Source organism: Calliphora vicina, chromosome 1, assembly GCF_958450345.1.
Source record: "Calliphora vicina chromosome 1, idCalVici1.1, whole genome shotgun sequence".
Taxonomy (NCBI): domain Eukaryota; kingdom Metazoa; phylum Arthropoda; class Insecta; order Diptera; family Calliphoridae; genus Calliphora; species Calliphora vicina.
Genome location: NC_088780.1, coordinates 135,433,920 through 135,456,069, shown reverse-complemented (window position 1 = coordinate 135,456,069; position 22,150 = coordinate 135,433,920). Strand labels below are relative to the sequence as shown.

General features: G+C 29.7%; 1 protein-coding gene across 1 annotated transcript in view; it reads left to right on the top strand.

Annotated features, from left to right (window-relative positions):
• The window catches only part of Nep5 (Neprilysin 5), a 43,966-nt gene extending 32,308 nt beyond the window's left edge, over nt 1–11,658 (top strand). The window contains exons 6-9 of the mRNA XM_065502727.1: nt 1,481–2,324; nt 9,934–9,982; nt 11,054–11,252; nt 11,314–11,658. Coding sequence (XP_065358799.1) covers nt 1,481–2,324; nt 9,934–9,982; nt 11,054–11,252; nt 11,314–11,658 — 1,437 coding nt within the window. The remainder of the gene's footprint in view (nt 1–1,480; nt 2,325–9,933; nt 9,983–11,053; nt 11,253–11,313) is intronic.
• The last annotated feature ends 10,492 nt before the right edge of the window (nt 11,659–22,150 follow it).

Below are 22,150 nucleotides of genomic sequence, written 5' to 3'. Positions count from 1 at the left end.
ATATTGTGAATGGATATATTTAATGAAAGACTGACATTTTTTAATTCGTATTAAGATTTTAGTGAATTAAGCTGAAATTGAATTAATACGAAGCTCTATAAATAATGATTATAACACTAAGTTTTTATATGAAATATAGCCATAATATTCCTAATTTACAGTATTGTTATATATTTCGGGAATAGCCGGGTACCCGGGAGTGTAGAAACAAATTTTTCCGATTCCCGGGAATCAAAAAAGATCGCGAAATTAAAAACCCTAGAAACAACCCCAAAGTTCATATTGAAAGCATCAATATAAACTTTTATGACTAATCTTGTTTTATCGAACATCTAGAGACAGGTATAGTAAACAACCGTAGCACTCTTCATGCAGTCTTGTACGTTCAGTTTCACATTGGTCATGATATTGCTAATCACATCCAGAAATATACCTAGAACAAACAATACCACATCGTCATATATTTAACTTTCTTATTTTCTAATTCGACAATAATAAAGTTAATCATAATCAACCACAGTAGAGAAGATAACATCCCATCTTGGGGTGTTCCACGTCCAACTTGCTTTGAATTATCGGTGTTACCAAGACATGCAGTGATAACTAGAGGTTGCTAGATGTATATTGCAACATAGATATTCTAGAGCTCGTTGAATTTCGATAGTTGTTACATTGTTGAAAGCCCTTTGTAGGTCCAGAAAAGCTGCCATCGTACATTGTTCATTAACATTTGGGTAAACAAAATGTGGAAACATGTAAACGTTTAGAAAATACAGTGGTTGTTTATAAAAAAAAATTTGATGTTATTCATTAATCAAGTAGTATTACAAATTTTATTTAACAAATTAGACCGACGAAAACTGAATTTAAAAAAATGTTGCAAGGAAAATATGTCCAAGACAAAGTATGAGACTTGTGGTAGAATCCAATTTCAAAGAAAAAGTTAATGAATGGACGGAATTTTATTACTTACAAGTCTTCTAAGAGTCAGTCAATCTTTTTTCAATGATGGATTAGCAGTAAATGTCAGGGATCGTAAATAACGGCTATCCAGAAAATTTGAAATCAAAAGCTCTCTATGTTAGAGTCAACGGTCAGAATCTATGGTTATATAAAAATCCTCAAAAGAGTTTGCATTTCAAGATTTCTTTTTTTATTCTTAGAAATAAAAATAACTCCAACCAAACGAACATAGTTGAGAGAGATACAAAGTTGACCGAGTCATTAATGGATCCTTTAGCACTCCGCAAGAGGATTCCTTCAGGTGATTTGTATAGTGAAAACTATCAATCACTCGTGAAATTATAGAATGGAAGATTATCTTTTCTTTGATATCAAAAAGCTATTAAATTATCATCAGCCACTGTACTGCCTGTAAAATTTAGAGTAGAGAAATTTAGTTAATACAATAAATATTTCAAATATAGCAAAGCCTATAAACTTATTGAATTTTTTTTATTTCTTCTCTCTTCCATTTCAGCTCAAAAGTGCCGCTGAAAATGCCACAAAATCTTCTAAAAATCCCATTGATGACATAGTTTACCTATCAGTGAAGGACTTGCAAAATCAAACCGACAAATTGATTTCACCCAAAACTCTGCCCATTTGGGAGGACTATTTGCAATTAATGATGGCTAGTACGGTGAATATTAAGAACAACAATGGCGGAAAATTTAATACAACCGATTTACAAATAATCACCAGCGATGCGGACATTTTCTATTTACAAACCATTACGGAATATTTGCTCCAGGTTCCGCCGTCACATCTTGAGTTCTATTTATGGCTTAGTGCAGTGGAAGAGTTAATCCTTCATACCACTAGTGAAATGCGTCTGCTACATGCCGAATATATGCGTCTGGTCATTGGCACCGAAGGCAGCTCACCACGGTCACTGTATTGTGCCCATGGCATTAACAGTCTCATGGGCATGGCACTGTCCTATGCATTGGCAGACGACGACTTCACTCGCCACAAATTGCCAAACGTCCAACGTATGCTGCACGATATACGACGTTCGTTTAACAATTTGGTGCGCTCCACCACGTGGATGGATGAGCCAACGAAATACGAGACTTTGCAAAAGTCTGCGGAAATGAAAAGTTTCATTGGCTATCCCGAATGGATTACCAATGCCACCGCTCTAGACGATTACTACGAGGGCGTAAAGATCAACACATCAACACATCTGGAGAATATGGTTGGTGTGCTGTTGTGGCAAACGCAAATGAAATTAAATGATCTCAATGTGCCCGAACCTTTTGGTTGGGCCACCTCGCCCAGCAATGTCAATGCGTTTCATACATTTCAGGCGAACGCCATAAGTGAGTATGATAATAAAATTTAACTATTTATGGAATTCATTGATACGTGTGTGCAACCATTAAGTTGCAAGACATTAAATGCAACGTGACAATAACATGTTATCTGGTGTGATTATAACGTATAATAAATAACTGCCTGTTCAATACCTGAATACATAAATATCTTTGAAAACATTAAGGGTATTCGTATTTAGTTTTAATTAAGATGTTCAATATTTTTAATTATAATGATTATAATGACTTATTTTGATTTTATTAAAATGTATGAAAAGAAATGTTTTTTTCTTTTGTTTGAGTTATTTGTTAGCTTAGTTTGAATACGAGGATGGCCCATATTTTTCTAATTGTATATTTTCATTGCTTCGAAAGTCTAAATATTTCTCTGTCTTCCAACAACCAAATGCTGAACATTTTAGCAAAATTGGATAACGTTTAGAGGTTGCACATAATATTTGAAGTTTCCAGAATTGGGTCAAACTTAATTAATTATAGTTTTTGTATTTCATTTACCCTTAGATGTTTAACTATAACATTTAACCTCCTCAGTCCCAAGGAAAAACCAAGCGTCGGAAGTATTCAACATTATTTTTGTATGCTTCTGGAAGAACATAAAGGACGAAAGGATTATGAGATATTGTAGGTGCAGCCAGCTATAAATAATGTTAAAATAAGGGCCTAGCAATAAATTTAATGAACATTTAAGTTCCTTACCTGGATCATTGAATTGTGAACAATAAAATTATATATTTCATTTAGTTTTTATACTTCAGAACTTTAAATTGATATGGTTAAGTGCTCAAGGAAACGTGGTCTATGAACAACTGATCACAAAATTAAATAAAAAAGTTTTAGTGTGGCCTGCTTGAAAGAATCCCGCTGTATAAATGGTCGTAAGACAAAAAATTATTATTTTAAGCAGGTCTGCAGACCTTTGAAAAATGTCCAGTAGGCAGCACGCCAGGACCGATGAGGGTACACATTTCCTGACATCGTTAACCCATTATAACTTAATACTCCAACAAATGATAACATTTCATGAACATCTCAAATCCCATTATTAACATTTTCAAATCTTTTTTTATACTTAAATATCTATTGGTAAATGAAATACAAAAATATTTTTAATTTAATTTCTTTATAGTGCAAACGTGCTAAGGCCACTTTTTTGGAAATTCGAAGGATTTAGGGGTAAAAACGGTTAAAGTCTGTAACCATGTATTTTCTAAGGTTATACAGATATCAACAACACTTGAAATACCTTTTTTCTATTGTACTTAAAAAGTTATTAAACTGGTTTCTTGTACTTTTTTTAAAATTTGAACCCTTTAGAAGAGAAAACGATTAAAAATTATGTTTTGGAACTTTATTGTCACCATATGTATCTTCTAAACCAATAAAAATATAAATAAATTTTACATCGCATTATTTACATATTAAAAATAAAAAATACGAAATATAAATTTGTTACTTTTTGGAAATTCGAACTCTAATACTATGTTCACATTTGCAGAGTTAATAAACTCAAACGTGGTTTAAATGATTTGTTAATCACTTCAAATTGACATGATTAAATCTTAATCGTTTCATTAATCACGTGAATCATCTGAACATACCTCAAACTGATGATGATGTAGCATCGGCCATAATGAACATGCCTTTCAGATGTACTACCGATAAATAAATTTTTCATAAAAAACCAATTCCATAATTAATAAAACAATTCCATATTTAATAAGTATAAATAATCTGCTGATAACTTTACTAAAGTATTTAATTTTTGTTGTTTTTTATTTGTCAACTTAATCATTTTACTGTCAACTTAATCATCTCAAAATGTAATGTGATCGACTTTGATTAACTTAATCAACATTTAGCTTAAACGCGTTTAAAACACCAAGTGTGAACATAGCATTAAGGGGTAAAACTTGTATTTAATTTTTGGTACTTTTTTATAAAAGTGGATTTTCTATAAATCGTTATAGACATATACGATACTAAAATTTATTTGAATACAATTTGTATCTTCTCAATGCGGACATAAAAGTACCTAAAGTGGGTAAAAATACGAAAATACATTTGTTCCGATATTATTGAGCCAATTTTGATCCAATTATAAATATTGGTTCCTACAGTAATACAAAAATTGTTATTTGCAACTCGATTGCGATGGTGTAGATTGATCCAAATCCGTGTAAACAGTTTCTTTAGCACAAGAAGAACACAGATTTAAGACATTTCGACAAAATTATTTTTTTTCGAAATTTCAAACGGCAATTTCAAAGAGGCAAATAAGAAATTTGTACTTTTTCTCCTAATGGCTCTATTTAATATCTTAAATTACCTAGCGTGGGTTATAGGTCTTGCTGAGTACATTACAAATTATGCCAAAAAAATTCAGAAACACCCTCAAATTCAGAAGTTATTTTAAAAAAACCGTTTTCAGTGATGTTCGTTAACTTAACGACCTGTAATTCAGTCAGTTTTTGTCCGATTTTAATTTTTTTAATGTGTTTGGAAAGAAAACTGATGACGTTATAAAACGACATGCATTTGTTAATACATTAACATTAAGTTGTAAGTATTGCTTTTGTTAAGAATATCTGAAAAAAACTAAATTTATCAACTTTTTTGATTTCAGTCGATTTTCATTGCTTATTTTGATATGAAAGCTTATAAAAATTTATATCAATATATAAAGAAAATTTAGTTCTTAATAAAATTTTTCAAATTGGATGAAAACTATAAAAAAACTTTTCCTTTTTTACCTTTTTGAGTAATTTCTCCCCCAGCTCATATGAATAAAAAAACAAAAAAATATAAAAAAAAAAAAAATATTTGTAAAATTTGATGATTTTTTTGTACATTTTTTCGAAAAAGTTTAATAACTTTTGCAAATCTAAACCGATTTTAATAACTAATATCTCGTTTTTGTCTATATAAAATTGTCTTTTAAATACTGTACAAAAAAATTTGGTTTTCATAGAAAAAAATTAAAATAACTATTGTTGAATTTGAAAAATTAAGAAAAAAAAAATTAACTTTTTATAATAACTTAAAAATTTCTTGGAATATACATTTTATGCAGACACAAAATGAAAGCTTAATATTTTGCCTATCCTAAAACAGTTTTTTCAAAATAACTCAAAATTTTGAGGGTGTTTCAAAATCTTTGAAGACGGTTTTAGTATGTCCTCACCTAGACCTATGCCTTTTCAGTTTCTGACAAAAAGTGTCATATTGTAGCAGAGTGGTATTATTTTTACTAAACTCTCTTTAGGGTTAAAAGAAACAGTTGCTGTTTTCGATGTATTGTACTTTTTTATTATTTTGTTTTGTTTAGTAATCGTTCCTATTCGATAACGTCGACATACATATTTGTTCATATTTGCCCGGTTTGCGTCGCCTCGTTCTGCGTCTGCTTCAAAGTTGCGTCTTTTTAAAATTTATGTGATTTCGAAGTTGCGTGGTTTTTGTTTCAGTTTGCGTCGCATGTTTCGAAGTTGCGTCGTTAGTGCTTCGATTTGCGTCGTTAATTCGAAAATGTTTGTACAAAGCTAAAACAGAAAAAGGGTATTTCCCGTTTAAGTCTAATGGGAATACATACATACATATTTATGTTGTCTGATGGTTGCAAATTACATTTGCTGAAGTGAAGTTGAAATGAATATTTTGCAGCAATGAGTCAAAAAAGAAAGCAATTATGCATAGAACAAAAGCTTGACATTTTAAAACGTTTTAAATCAGGGGAAAGGGCTGTTGATATTGGAAAATACCTTGGACTAGCCCCTTCTACAATAAAATCCATTTGTTCCAGAGACGATGATAAAATTAAAAAATTTGCTGAAACCGCAACATCGTTACAACATAAACAGGTTACCAAAATGAGAAGTTCTTTAATGGAAAAAATGGAGTCAGAAGTGACATTTGGATAGAAGATCAAAATCACCGAAGAATGCCATTAAGTCAAATGGTAATTCAAAAGAAAGCACTAACTTTATTTGAAGATCTGAAAGAAGATTATCCGTTATCAAGTGCCGAAAGTGTGGAAGAATTTGATGCAAGCAGAGGTTGGTTGACCGTTTTAAAATCCGTGGAAATTTGCATATCATTGCATTAAAAGGAGAATCTGCTAGTGCAGATACTTCAGCTGCAGAAAAGTTAAAGCTTGAATTAAAAGCAATTATTGAAGGGTGGATATTCTGCACAACAAGTTTTAAACGCTGATGAAACGGGACTTTTTTGGAAGCATTTGCCAGGAAGAACGTACATTTCTAAATACGAAAAATCTAAAATGCTCTTGTTAGTTGACAAAAAATTCAATATTTTTGATTGAAAAATCTTTTTTTTTTCAGCTAAAATTATGAATCTCGGAACCAATTAAATGAAAATCAATACAAATGTATGGAAAATCGTGCTTCGTTTTGCGTCGCGTTTCTTCAGGCCCTATTAGCGACGCAAACCGGGGTATTAGTGTACTGAACTAAGTGGTCGTCGCAACTGCTTAAATGCACCAAAACATGGCCAGAAATTTCAGCGTTTGTTTGCGGAAAATCGAATGTGAAACATATACCATTGGTAGATTCTAAACAATTTTGTTCAGGCTATTTAAATATAAAGACAATATTTTCCAAGTTAAGTGATTACAAACTCAAAGAAGGAATATTTGTGCGACCATAAATTTGCACATTGCTGAAAGACCAACATTTTGATAAAAAGCTTACTAATAAGAAACTTGGTACCTAGTTATCGCTGAAAGCAGGGTTTTTAGAGAACAACAAAACCGAAAATGTAGAACAGCTAGTTAACGACATGTTTAAAGCTTATGAAAAGTTGGGTTTCAGAATGTCATTGAAAATTTTCTTTGTTCATTCTCATTTGTATTTTTTTCCATCTAATCTGGGTCTCCTCTCATATTTACATATTTACATCCTGGTTCCACCATGTAAAGAAGCTTGAAAAATTATTTAAAGGTCATTGGAATACAACTATGCTAGGTGATTACTGTTGGCATTAAAAACGAGAAGATCAATCAAAGCCCAAAAGAAAAAGTTAAAGTTTCACGATATTTTGTATAAATTATAATAGAGTTTTTTTTCTTACTTAAATGATAAATATAAACTTGATTAATGTAAAAAATTCTGGTTGTTTTTATTAGATTTCGTTAAAATATGTTTTGGCATTTTAATTTTAATCATGTTTAATCATGTGCATAATATGTTGTTCTCAGATTATGATATCCATAAGCCGAGAGCAACATCATCCTTTATCATAAAAATGGTTGTCACAAACATAAATTTGTTTACTGTAACCATATATATGGTTGATACAATCATGTGATTCGTAAATTACCACAATCATGTAAATAGTTACTGTGACTATAATATTTAAAAAAAAAACAACTGTAACAATGCTAAAATATGTACAACTATATAAATGATCACAGATCACAGAAAACTGCAGTTACAGCTTTCAAAAATATTTAAAACCAAAGATTTTAGAACTATATAAACGTTATCCAATTGTTCTCATAATTTCAGCCTTAAGTTTTTAGATGACAGATAATAAATTTAGACATTTTGAATACCGAAAATCCAAAAGTTCTAATAAAAGGGCTACCCTAATGAATATCTATTTCAATTATATTTTATGCTGATATATATGTACATTAGGGTGATCGGCTCGGTTTTTAATAACCGGATATAACCGGTTTTTTAGGTAAGGTGGGTTTCGGTTTTTTTTGAATAGCCCACATTTCGAATATCGAAGAAACCGGGTTTTTTCCTCGAATAGCCGGTTTTTTCTAAAAGTGTGTTTTTATGAGTTTTTGTGTATTAAAAACTTTAAAAAATATTCAAAATCAAAAAAGAAACAAGTAAGAAAGTATGGTCGGTCAAGCCCGACCATATAATACCCTACACTAAGTAAAAGAGTAAAAATATGTTTCTTTTAAAATATCAATAATTTATATTTTTGAGTGATTTTCGGAAGTGGGCCTTATATGGGAGCTATGACCAATTATGGACCGATCACCATAAAATTAGGTCGTGTGATTTATGTCTATATTAAAGTTAACTATGTTGAATTTTGTGTGTATACCAACATTTTTAAGCGATTTATGCACGTTAAAGTGATTTTCGGAAGCGGGTCTATATGGGAGCTATGACTAATTATGGACCGATCGTAACAAAATTTGCTGACATGAATTTTGTATATATAAAACTTATTTGGAGCGAAATTTGTGTAGATACATAGATAAACTAAACATTTATGACCGATAAAGTCAAATTTCGAGGGGACATTTGTATGGGGGCTAGATGAAATAATGGACCGATTTCAGCCAGTTTCAATAGGCTTGGTCCTTGTGCCGAAAAAGTAATATATACCAAATTTGATCGATATATCTTCAACATTGCGACCTGTACTCTGCGCACAAGGTTTACATGGACAGCCAGCCAGCCAGCCAGCCAGCCAGCCAGCCAGCCGGCCAGCCAGACGGACGGACGGACATAGTTTAATCGACTCAGAAAGTGATTCTAAGTCGATCGGTATACTTTAAGGTGTGTGTTAGACTAATATTTTTGGGCGTTACAAACATCTGCACAAACGCATAATACCCTCCCCACTATGGTGGTGTAGGGTATAATTAAAACAAATACTTTAACTATTTTACAAGACTTTTAATATTTAGAAAATGTCACAAGTGATCTGGAAAGCCTGAAAACTTACTCAATGCTTTGTTTTCTATGTCCTACAAGTACACCGAGTAAAAGATAATTTTCAATGTCTAGTTTTATACAAACAAAAAAAATCTATATACTCCAAAGCATTTAAACTGTGCATTACTTATTCCTAAGAGATTATTTTACCTTCATAAAGTCTTCAAATTTACTGACGTTAACGATCTTTGGGTAAAATTTGACCTAAATAGAAAATACATTTTTTTGAAAGAAAAACCTAACGTAGTTGTTGGCATTTGAAATTAAATTAAATTCATAAAATATCAACTATCAAAAATATCAACCACTTCTTTTTAGAAAAAATGCAACTTTAATTTCAAAATGGGTAAAATTTTACCCAAAGATCTCATGAAGGATAAGAAAAACATAGCTTTGGTATTTATCCGGGGAATACCAGTTTTCATTCGAGTATAATGTTCAGCAAGTATGATGAAAGGAGACAGATATATATAAGAGCTACCAAAGAAATATTATAGTGATACCAAAGCTCTGAAAAGATGTAACTTAAATATTAGAAAAAATTAAATATTAATTTCAAAATGGGTCAAATTTGAACCAAAGACCTTGTGAAGGATGGAAGAAGTAATCACCATTATTTCAATAAATAAAACTTTTTTCTTCTTATTTCTATGCGTTTTAATATTTTTCCAAAAAAAACCGGTTATTATAAAAAAACCAAAACCGAAACCGGTTTATATTAAATTGCTATTTTTCGAATAAACCGAAAACCGGTTTCTGAAAAATGTCGTAGAATCGATCACCCCAATGTACATACATCCATATATTTTCATTTATTCTTCTGCATGTGTGTTTTATTTAATACATTTTGTTGGATTTTGGTTTTTTTGTTAATGCTGCCTTATTTATTGTAGCCATACCAATTGCCATTTTGCAATATCCCTTCTATGATCTGGGTTTGGAGTGAGTAATTGTCGAGAATACATATGTTTGTTGTTTGTCACATTTTTGTTTTACTCCTTATTTATGCACACACACTTTGCACTGTTTGGTTTTTCGCTAAAATGGAGTATTAAATAATTTAATGGAAAATACTGTTTTTAAAAATGTTTACTTTTATGCGAAATTGTTTGTATTTATTTGATGTTTAATATAAGTAAATTAGAGCTACTCACTTAGTATGCAGAGGAATAAATTTTGTTATCCCCACTCAAAGTAAACCATGGTTTGTTTATGTCTTCCGAAAATTATTTTCATAAAAACACATTTTTTTATTGTAGTTTTTGAAAATATGGCGCACGTTTGGATAATTTTAGTTCATATTTCAAAAATTTAACTAAGTGAGCGAAAAGATTTGAACTAGTTCATTTAGCTCAATCAAGTGAATCGTTCAATTAAACTAGTTCGTTCATGAACTACCCAAGTCTACAAAACAACACTCGGGTATCATTTGAAAGGGCTCTTTCAGCAGCACACAAATCAATATTTCTCATGTTTAAGTTTAACCTTTTCATAAAAAATCTTTTAAATTATGAAATATCTCTATATTAAGGATAAACTTGGCGTTGTATGTAGCTGGAAAAGCCCTTTCAAATGTTACGCCATATTAATTTATTATTTTGGGGGAAAATACAAATATTTTAAAAAAATTCAAAAAAATATTTTTTTTTTTTGAAAATGGTCCAGATCACGATCAGTTAACAGTAGACCCAAAATATTATGGGAAACATTATAAAACAAATCAAAGTGAAATGTGAGGTGGGTAAAAAAATACATTTTTTCCTCTTCATACGAAGTGAGTCGCTCTAATATCGGTATTAAAAATAAAAAAAAAACTAACTTTTATTTGATATTTAGTTGAAAAAAGGCTTATCAATTGTGTTCATGATTTCGTTCCTGGTATTAAACTTCAAGTGATGTCAAAATACACTATCCACACTATTATTCTTAAGAGTCTTTCACATGCACTTTTATGATTTTGTATAAACAATTTAATAACAAATTTAAAAAATAAAATAATTTAATATTTGGTAGAGCTCTCAACTATGGCTCAATTGGTACTATACTGGGCCATGAACTGACTCATGGATTCGATGACAATGGACGCATGTTCGATAAAAATGGCAACATGGTACAGTGGTGGTCCAATGAAACAATAAATGAATATATCAATCGTACAGAATGTTTTATTGAACAATACAGTCATTATTATTTGCCAGATATCGAGGAATATGTAAGAGTTGTTCAAAAAAATATTTCGATTTTAATTGTTAAATTATAAAAATAATTTCTAGATCGATGGTGAATTAACTTTGGGCGAAAATATTGCCGATAATGGTGGCATGCGTGAAGCCTTCTATGCCTATCGCTTGTTTGTCAAAGAAAATGGTCGAGAGAAAACGAAACTGCCTGGCCTGGAACACTTTACTCATGAACAGTTATTCTTTATATCGTTTGGTAATCTATGGTGTGAAACCTATACTCCTACAGCCTCACGTTATGCCGTGGAGGATTCTCATTGTCCCGGGAAAATTCGTCTCAAAGGGGTACTATCGAATTCAGATGAATTTGCCAAAACCTTTAATTGTCCTAGAGGTTCGGGTATGAATCCAACTGAGCCGAAGTGTCGCATTTGGTAATCGGTAGAGAGTCACATTAGCTGTGTTCCAATACTAGTTAGATTTCTATAAATTGTAGTTTCTCTAACTAAATTATGGAAAAAAATCTGACTATTATTGCAACCCAGCATTTATTTGGTTGTGTATTATAGTAATAGTAAAAAAACAAAAAAAAAAGTGATTCAAACGAAACACAAAGTGATGTAAATATACTAAATTTAAATGCAATATATATATATTTTGAAGAATTTTAAATAAATTATACTAAAATGTTTGTATGTATAACGAATGTAAGATTTAATTAAGTATAAGTACAGAAAACAAACTAAGTTTTGTAGAGGAAACGATTGTGGAACTTTAATTATTTTATTCATTCATCTTTTGCTGAAGGCATCTATTATTGATGACCAATGAATAATGATATGTGAAACATATTATATGTATATGAATTATTTGGCAAACATTTAAATCCTTTAATATGCTTGTATTGACCTTAAATTATGTTAATTTATATGAAGGAAAGTCTATTTCTCATGTATTTCACAGAATTATTTTTGGGTCGTGTTGTCATTTAACACTTTTACTATTTAAATAGAATAGCAACACTGTGCTAACAAATAAAATAATTTAATATTCTCGGCCAGTGTTATATAAATATTTTAAACTTTGAATATTCTTTCAAAATTTTAAGCTACTAGGTTGTAGCCAATCATGAGAATATTCTTGAACTTTCAAAGATATTATATAACAGAGCTTAACTTCATTAGATTTTAAAGCCACAACACATTTTTAAATTTAATAGTTGAATTCCACGGTTAAAAAACAAGGTATTCGATTAAAGTTTAGAAGTCGAAATATCTCGAAAACTCTCCGTACGCTTTACTTAATAAATTTATTTTCAAGCTAAATGTTGAACAAAACCCAACAAATCAATAAGTATAATAAAACAAGTAAGAAAGTATGGTCGATCAAGCCCGACCATATAATACCCTACACAAAGTAAATGTGCAAAAACATTTTTCTTTTAAAATATCAGTAATTTATATTCCTGACTCGGAAGTGGGCCTTATATGGGAGCTATGATCAATTATGGACCGATCACCATCAAATTAGGTCGAAATTTGTGTAGATACATATATAAATTAAACATTTATGACCGATAAAGTCCAATTTCGGGAGGACATTTGTATGGGGGCTAGGTGAAATAATGGACCGATTTCAACCAGTTTCAATAGGCTTGGTCCATGGACCGAACAAATTATATGTACCAAATTTGATTGAAATATCTAAAATTATGTAGAAAATTCTTTTTTTTTGATATTTTTTCACCACAAAAATAAAATTGTAAATAAACAATAACACAAATCATATGAAATATAAGCTGCTAACTATTACGAGTTCAAAATAGAACTTGTAATAGTTTGCAACGAGAGAACACTCTAAAATTTTTACGCTCTTGCAGTGATGTTAACTTTTTAATTTCGATTACAATTACCGTATCCAAAGTTTAGTACAAAAATAATAATATTTTCTTATTGAAACAGGTTTATTTTTATAATTCAATATATCGAGGGCCTATATTCAAAACTCTCTATCTTAAAAAACAACTTTTCAGGAAAGCCAAAAAACTGTTTTTTATCGCGTATTACTTGAGTTATTAAAATTCGGTATGCTAGAGGGTTTTTCTTCTCAAAATATTCAGTGTGTATATAAAAATTTAAAGATAAAGGATTTTGCATTTTAATAGAATTAAATTATTTTGATTTCATTTATGCCATCTGTCAGTTTTTAACGTGATTTATTTAAGATAACGGCTAATAATACAACATAAGATAAAAAAAAAACTTTAAAAGTAGACAATTTTTAAGCAAACTCCAACTTTAACCATTTATTTTTATGCCATGGAAATTATATTTTCCAAAAACAAAATGGTAAATATTTTCATGGTAATTAATTTTTTTAAATGATTGAAAAATGTAAATTCATGTTCAGCATTCAAAAATTAGTAGGAAAACATGAATTGCAAGAAGAAATTATTCCAAAAAAATATTTGAAAAGATAGAGGCTTTTGCATTCGGAAAAAAATAATTGTATAACATAGAGAAATAACAAAAATGCAAATAAAACAGCAAAAGACAATAGGTTGTAAGGAATTCACATCATAGATGAGGGCTGTTTTACTGAACATTTTACTATCAAAAAGTAATTTTCGTGAATATCAAAGATAGTGGGTTTTGAATATAGGACCATGTTTGTAAAACAGCAGAATGCCATTTTTATCAACATCATTTATTTGCCTTATAATATAAATTCCGTATCTATTTATTTAAATTTATCGATTTCAACAGCTTCTGGGAAATGCAAAACTAAAGGAATTATAGAAATATTGGTATCGAACAATTGGGGATTTATTACGATCAGTTTTTAATACTAATTTGTATGTTGAAATATCCATACTTGAAAGACTTGCGATTACTTTACCGCGTAGATATATTTTGTCTAGTGGTAGTTGGTTATCATCATCCTCAAAGTTTTATGATTATTTTAATGAGAAATATGTACATTATATGTAGACACATTATGGAAATATAACGTTTAGGATATAATTTTTAAAAATTTAAACTTTTTAAAATTACCGTACAAATGTAGAAATTACCTGCCTACCGTACGGAGGTCTAAATTACCGTACAATACGGTAATTACCGTACGGATAACATCACTGCGCTCTTGATTTTTTCTCCACTTGCAAGTTTTTTGAGTTAATGAACGCTTTTCCAGTAACAATTGTTACTAACTAGTAACAACTTTTAGTTATTGAACAGAGCTATTTATTTGCTTTAAATTGTTTATCGGAAGTGGGGCCTATCTATAACCAATTTCTGGCTATGATATAGGGCCCAACAAGTCCTATATCATATTCTTAAATAAATATTATTTTCACATGTATTTAAGAATATGAAATTTATTATGAAATGACAACCAGTGTTAAGATTCATTCATAACATATCAATTTCAGACTATAAATTAAAATTGTGCCTCGCTGTAGCACATTGCAACATATAACAAACGGAAATCAGACATGAATTATATTTTGAAATGACAGCAATTTACAATTAATTTATCACTGCAAGATGTCATAACTAAGACAAACAATTTTGTCGAACTAAAACATTTCAAATAATCATTGTATAATTGGTTGTTTCACAAATACATAGTTGAAAATTTAATCTTTCAAATTATTGTACAGAATTCGTCTCAAAATGACATACAGAATTTATAAAGACTCTGTTAAATACAAATTTCATGGAAATGGGAGTTTAATAGAATATATATGGGCAAAAACACAATTTTATTCAAATTTTGTTCACATTAGTAACGTTTTGTATGGACAAAAATGGTGTAAAATCCGTTAATAAGTATGATTTTGGTACATTTTCCTGCATAACTCCTAAATTAAAAGTGTGTCCAAATTAAAAATGTTTACAAACAAACAAACAAATATTTTTGAAACAAATTTAAAATCGTCTGTTTTAGAGTTACACCGTACGACACTCAGTATTAGACACGAACCGGATGATATACGTCTGAAACAATAAATTAAATGGAGAAAAACTGCGTTTTCAGTTTTTCATTTTGTGATCCTGTTTCCTTTTAAAAGGACTTCAAATTTTCATAGGAGTACATTTTTAAAAAAAAGTTTTAAAATACTTCTGATCATCCCAGTATGTCAAATTTGGTGTCAAATGATCAAGAAGAGTTGTAAAATATTTCGTAATATTTTTATTTTATCCTGTAAGGATCAAAATATGTCAAAAATGTCCTTTCAAATTTTAATCCTTGAATATCCTTTTAGATTTCCAATAATTTTTTTTTTAAAACTAGTGAGTTAAAGATCCAAATATTGAATACCACATGCCAAAATTTCATCCTTCTATCTTAACTACTCAAGTGTTAAAAAATATTTTAAATTTGAATTATTTGATTTTTTATATTTATTTTATAAAAATATAACAAAATCCGTTGTGAAAAGCAACGAAGAAGATTTTTTAATAAACAAGTAAAATGGTATAGTCAGACAAGCCCGACCTTATGATACCCAACACCGGGTATATGATTATAAAGAGTTTTCTTTTGATATGAAACTTATTTGTGTTGAATCTTATTTGAATACACACATTTTCGGTAGTGGGCCTTATATGGGAGCTATGACTAATTACGGACCAATCGTCACAAAATTTGGTGGGATGTATTGCGAATATATGAAACATATTTTTGTTGAATTTTGTTTGGATACTGACATATTTCAGAGATTTATGTATATTAATGACATTTTCGAGAATGTTGCTTATATGGGAGCTATGGAATATTGTTGACCGATCGTCACGAAATTTGGTCGTGAGAGTTCGGCTTACATAAAACTTAATTGTGCTGAATTTGGTTTGAATATGTTTATAATTAAGATAAGATATGAGAGCTTAACTATTTTCAAATAGGCCAATTGTATGGGGGCTAGGATAAATAATGGGCTGATTCTAACCAAATTCAATAGCCTTTGTCCTTGGGGCAATATAAAGGTTTGTGCAAAATTTTGTCGAATTATCTTTAAACCTGCGACCTGTGGTTTGATTACAAGGTTTACATGGATGCACGTACAGACGGATGAAATTTGACATTGAGTATAGAATATTTGGGTCTTTAACGCACTATTTTTTTAAAAGAATTTATTGGCAATCTTAACGGATATTAAAGGATAAACATTTTAAAGGACATTTTTGACGTCTTTTGATCCTTACAGGATAAAATAAAGATAATACAAAATATTTTGCAACTCTTCTTGTTCTTTTGACATACAATTTGTCATTGTTGGAATAGCAGAAGTATTTTTAAATATTTTTTGAAAAATGTACTTCTTTGAAACTTTAAAGTCCTTAAAAAAGGACACTGGATCACGAAATTAAAAACTGAAAACACAATTTTTCTCCATTAAATTTATAGTTTCAGACGTATATCATCCAGTTCGTGTCTAACGAATTTTTTCTCTATTTGTCGGACGGTGTTATAGGCCTTTGAATTTTATATCTCTAGAATTGACCTTTGAACTTTTCAAATAAATGTGAATTATTCATAATTTGTGAAATTTTTAAATTTTTTTCAAATATCCAAGACCTCCTATTTTTGGACTGGAAAGGTTCTCTTGTCAGAAAGTCTATTATTTGAAAAACACTTGCAATATATGATAACTGGGGTATATTTCATTCAAATCTGAAATGAAAAATCGGAATCCCTATTACAAAATGATAATACTTAGCGATATACACGAATTTTAAAGAGATGAACGAACGGATTTAGATTAAAAGAATCTCATTTTCCGCTTTCAACGATTTCACTTCATTAACATGTCCCAGTTCTTATATTTTAGACCTTGTTTTGCTAATAAATATTGATGGAACAAAAGTGGAAAATTTGGTGAAACTTTTAAGTGGTCCTTAAAATGTTTTAATTTCAAAAATTTGATATTTTCATAATGTTCGATAGTTTAAACACATTTTTGTTGTTTTTCAAACAAAAAAGTTTTAATCTAATAAGACTTTTTGAGGACATTATGACAATATAACTTAATAGCAGATCGTTTGAATCCAACAAATGTGCTTGTAGCTTTCTTATTTTATGTTGAAATCTCTTTTAAGACTTTTGGATGAAATAAAAACTATATCTATTTCAATACGAAATATATTTGGGTTTAATGAGATTTGTAAATATATTTTGAATTAGTGTAATATTTGTAATCAAGCGCCGCAGGTGAAAAATTGTGTAAAAAATAAAAAATCGCGCGATTTTTTATTCTTTTATTCTATTGTTTTGTAAATTATATTACAGTAATTTACAAAACAATATTTCAACTAAACTGGTTTTAAGTTAAACCTTATAGCTCTTATTAAAAAAGTTAGAGCATACTAAATATACAAATTTCCTATGAAAAAGTAGACCTTTTTTAAAATTAAAAACTTTTTAATTTTTATTTATTTAAATATGAGAAAATAAATTGAATTATTTTCTCGGAAAGTATTTTAAAACACCATTAGAAATTAAGAAAAAAATATGTTTTAACTAATTATCACGATTTTAAGTCTGCGAAATTATAACTACAACTGATATCACAATTTTTTTTGTGAATGGTAAAAACAAGTTGTTAATATATCGGGACATAATTTACAGATTTTTCGTTTTCTTTATAAATTAAAAAATTAAATTATCTCCCAAAATTTATATTGGGGACTTATTCCATATTGATTTTTTGGGGTATTATTTCATATGAAATAATCCCCCAATTAAAAAAATGAAATAATACACCAAAAAATTAAATAACACCCCAAAAAGCCTTGTTGTTGCTCTCTGTACTTATTTTTGGGGGATTATTTCGTGGGGGGTTATTTCATGCCGCCACCAATAAACATGAATCTAGACTCCAGATTCTAGAGACATGTTATCCTGAATTAGCATTAATTGAGATGGCGTAGCGAGCCGGGTCAGCTAGTATTCCATACTTTTATCGAATATTTGAAAATAACTAAAGGAATTATTCATAAAAATTTTTTATATTTATCAAAGGTTTATAAATCAAATTTTGTATTAAAAAAAATTACAATTTTTACATCGATTTGTTTTTAGAGAAATTGAGTGAATCATTGGATGAACAACTTTGTTTTTCATTTTTAAATTTTGAATTTTTCTACTGAAAATAGATTAAATGTTAAAACCGAAGAATAATTGTTGATTTCGGTTTTAGGCCATGAAAAACCGCGGTTTCAGTTTCGTTTAAAACCGAATAATCCTTTTGGATTACAATGAGACTGTCTGAAAGCTCGGCCAAAGTATTCCACTCATTGGATTCACATACCGGTTACATAGATTCAGTTAACTTACTAGCTACCAAACTGATTACTTGATTAGCTAAATAACTAGGTTTTTTTTAAATGTATGGGTGCTAATTAACCTCAAATACTCAGTTAAAAAGACAGTCTAATAACCAAGTGCTTGTAAACAAAACATCCTCCGACAACTCTCCAATAAATTACTACTGGTGGGTAAAATAACTACTCTTGTGCAGTACAAAATAAACGTTGAAAGTGACTACACTCTAGATAACTTAGAGACACTTAAGTGACAATTGTCTTCACGCTAAAAGTAACGAGGATTGTTTAAAGTAACGACTTGACATCCCTCGACACTACAAAGAGCAGATACGTGACAAATGACCCAATATATATAAATTGGAATCAGCCAAGTGGTCAAACATTAGTGACAATTACTATCTATAAGGGATACATTTACTACTTGCTTAGCTGCCGGCATATATGTATATGAACCAATTTTTAAAATCGATGTCTTCCGATCGGGATGAAATTTGCATCAAGGTTAGACCTATTGGATAGTAATTCAGATAAAATTTTTTTAATTTTTTTTTGCTCAAAAGAAAGCTTTAGTCTTTTCCTTGAGGACCTTTTTAGTCGCTTAGTGGGATGCGAGTGGGATATCTATCAAAATAAATATTTTGTAACTCAAATTTTTTTTTTTTAATTTTTTGCAAAATCTAACTTTTTTTTCCAAAATGGGCCCTTTTTCTTTTTTTTTTTTTTTGGCTCAAAAGAAAGCTTAGGTCTATTCCTCTATGCGCTTTTTGGTCTCTTGTGGGATTCGGGATATACGTCATGTCATGTATGTCAAAATAAATGTTTTCTAACTCAAGACATACAATTTTTTAAAGAAATAGACCTAAGCTTTCTTTTGAGCCAAACAAATTTTAAAAAATTTTGGTAACATAGTTAGATTTTGCAAAAAAAATTCAAAAATTTTATGTTTTGAGTTACAAAATATTTATTTTGATAGATATCCCACCCGCATCCCACTAAGCGATTAAAAAGGTCTTCCAGGAAAAGAACTAAGCTTTCTTTTGATAAAAAAAAATTAAAAAAGGGCCCATTTTGAAAAAAAATTTCAACAAAGTTTTTGATTTTGCAAAAAATTTCAAAAAAAAACTTGTTTTGAGTTGCAAAACATTTATTCTGATAGATATCGAACTCGCATCCCACTAAGCGACCAAATAGGTCTTCGAAGAAAATATCTAAGCTGTCTTTTAAGAAAAAAAGGGCCCATTTTGAAAAAAAAGTAAAAAAAAAATTTTGATTTCGGAAAAAAATTATTAAAATTTTTTTATTTTTTTTTTAATATTTTTTTTGAAAGATTGTTGAAATAGCTATCTAAACTATTTGGGACACATTTTGCTAAGAACAATAGGTAATAAGTTACATGGATGAGAAAAAACACATATTTGGCCAAAATGTCTAATTTTGCCCCCTTTAAACCCAGAGAGTTCTTGACCGATCTTGTTGAAAAATTGTATCTGAATTACTATCCAATAGGTCTATCCTTGGTGCATCCCGATCGGAAGACATCGATTTTAAAAATTTGTTCACTTGACATGAAATCTCCCATATGTATGCTGGCAGCATTCTGTGGAAATATTTACCTATGTAAAGTTTAAATCAATAACATCCAACATCGCGACAATGCTTTTATATATTTGTAGTTGTACGAAAGTTGAAGAAAAGTGTAGTTAACACCTATAAAATATAAACCGACGAAAACATTTCATATCTATAATGAATTTCTACATAAGTAAACTGTATGAATTTAACATTGAAGTTTATTCCAAAAACTTTTTAATTGTTAGTATGCATTTTTTCTCAAATATTATAAAATTGAATATGAGCAAATTCTTGTTCTGTTATTGAATTTCCTTGATTTACCTACATGAGAAAGACACAATTGATTTAAATTAAATGGATTCCTAATAATTGCATATTTTTTTCATATCTGACAATCATAAAACATTTTTACACAATAATTTTCACTATTTTTACTTACTAGATGTTTAAGATTTCCGTTTTCGTACACAAAAAATAATAAAATCTAGCCGGAATTTCAAGAGAAATCATTTTACTGATTTACTACTTTCAACTTGAAAAAATATTCCTGGTAACACTTCAGTGTGTGTATATAAAAATAAATTATTTATTTTGATTTTATTTGGAAAAACTTTAATACAATTTGTTTTTTATTTGTCTAACGTGCTGTTTTTATAACACTGTGCAGCAAGAAAAGCCAGCCTCAACAATTCCACTGGGAAATGAAAGTATACCACTAAGTAAAGGGTTTTGAAAAGTTAGCTCGAATTTCATTTTTATGGCCTCTTGAAGTTGGGCCATTTTTGATAATTTTCTACACAATGACTGACATTTTACATATGTTTTGTTATTGTAATAAAAACAAAATACATGTAAAATTGTATTATAATAACAGCACACAATTAATGACAATAAAACTAAATTTGCTTGGTTTTCGTTCGTTTACTTTTGGTATTTTTGCGAATATTTATTATTTTGGTCTTATTTTAAAGTTTTACTAAAAATTTATTCTAACAATGGTTTTGTTTTTATATTTCGAGGATTCAAACGGTCTGCTATTAGATCATATTGTAATAATGTCCTAATTATATTATAATAGTTTAAACAAATTGTTGTTGTGCTCCAATTGAATCTGAAAATCATAAAAAATACATTTCTTACAAAGAAAATTTCAATTATTTTCCAACAAAAACAAGAATGTACAAAAAGTGTTCGAATTGCTACCTATCACAAAATTTGTAAATTAATTTTTCTTTTAAAATTTCAATAATTTATATTTTTGAGCGATTTTCGGAAGTGGGCCTTATATGGGAGCTATGACCAATTATGGACCGATCGTAACAAAATTTGGTGACATGAATTTTGTATATATAAAACTTATTTGGAGCAGAATTTGTGGAGATACATATATAAAGCTATGACCAATTATGGACCGATCACCATGTAATTATGTCGTGTGATTTATATCTATATTAAAGTTAGCTATGTTGAATTTTGTGTGTATACCAAAATTTTTAAGAGATTTATTCACGTTAAAGTGATTTTCGGAAGCGGGTCTATATGGGAGCTATGACTAATTATGGACCGATCGTAACAAAATTTGGTGACATGAATTTTGTGTATACAAAACTTATTTGGAGCGGAATTTGTGTAGATACATATATAAATTAAACATTTATGACCGATAAAGGCCAATTCCGAGAGGACATTTGTATGGGGGCTAGGTGAAATAATGGACCGATTTCAGCCAGTTTCAATAGGCTTGGTCCTTGGGCCGAAAAAATAATATGTACCAAATTTGATCGAAATATCTTCAAAATTGCGACCTGTACTCTGCGCACAAGGTTTACATGGACAGCCAGCCAGCCAGCCGACCAGACGGACGGACGGACATCGTTTAATCGACTCAGAAAGTGATTCTAAGTCGATCAGTATACTTTAAGGTGGGTGTTAGACTAATATTTTTGGGCGTTACAAACATCTGCACAAACGCATAATACCCTCCCCACTATGGTGGTGTAGGGTATAAAAACACATGTTTGGCCAAA